Genomic DNA, 603 nt, shown 5'->3' on the forward strand with positions numbered 1-603 from the left:
CCTGATATTAGCAAAGGTTTCTGGTCTTAGAGCATAGTCATGGTCCCTCAATATAATACCAAAACCATGTGCTGCTTGAAGTCCTATGGCTGGGTCTGATAATAAACTCTGCATCTGTACAAAAATTACAAACAAATCTATTAGTAAAAAGCCAATTTATCAAAGAGTATTTTGTATAATAAAGGACTTTAATACTGATTTCATCTTCATACAACATGATTATTAGTGGTTTGTGGAAAAAAGAGAGAAGAAAAAGAAAAAGCATAAATATTTTTCCATTTTCTTTAGGTGTTGCCTGGATTTCAGTCATTATCAGGGAGGGTACTGGCACATGTAGTACTGTATTTTAAGGATAGGAAACATTTGTTTTCTCCAGTATCACACATCCATTTATTCTCTGACCAATAATACTCAAAGGAAGTGTAAGTACCTTTTACTATGCCAATTGATATAGAACCATGGTGCTTGAAAGTGACAACCAAATGTTGGATACAGGAAAAATAAAATCAATGACAAAAACATTCTTAATATAAAACATTTACAAGTAAATATTCTTGGATACTTGGTAATTCTGTTTGGTGTATTCAAGCTACACAAAACCAG

General features: G+C 32.3%; 1 protein-coding gene across 1 annotated transcript in view; it reads right to left on the bottom strand.

Annotated features, from left to right (window-relative positions):
- LOC119586334 (MMS19 nucleotide excision repair protein homolog) overlaps positions 1–603 on the bottom strand; it is a gene marked incomplete at its 5' end in the record, with an annotated part of 10517 nt that overhangs the window by 2161 nt on the left and 7753 nt on the right. Inside the window, 1 exon segment of the mRNA XM_037935049.1 lies at positions 2–114. Within this exon segment, the coding sequence (XP_037790977.1) occupies positions 2–114 (113 nt within the window).

Source organism: Penaeus monodon, chromosome 21 (genome assembly GCF_015228065.2).
Source record: "Penaeus monodon isolate SGIC_2016 chromosome 21, NSTDA_Pmon_1, whole genome shotgun sequence".
NCBI lineage: Eukaryota > Metazoa > Arthropoda > Malacostraca > Decapoda > Penaeidae > Penaeus > Penaeus monodon.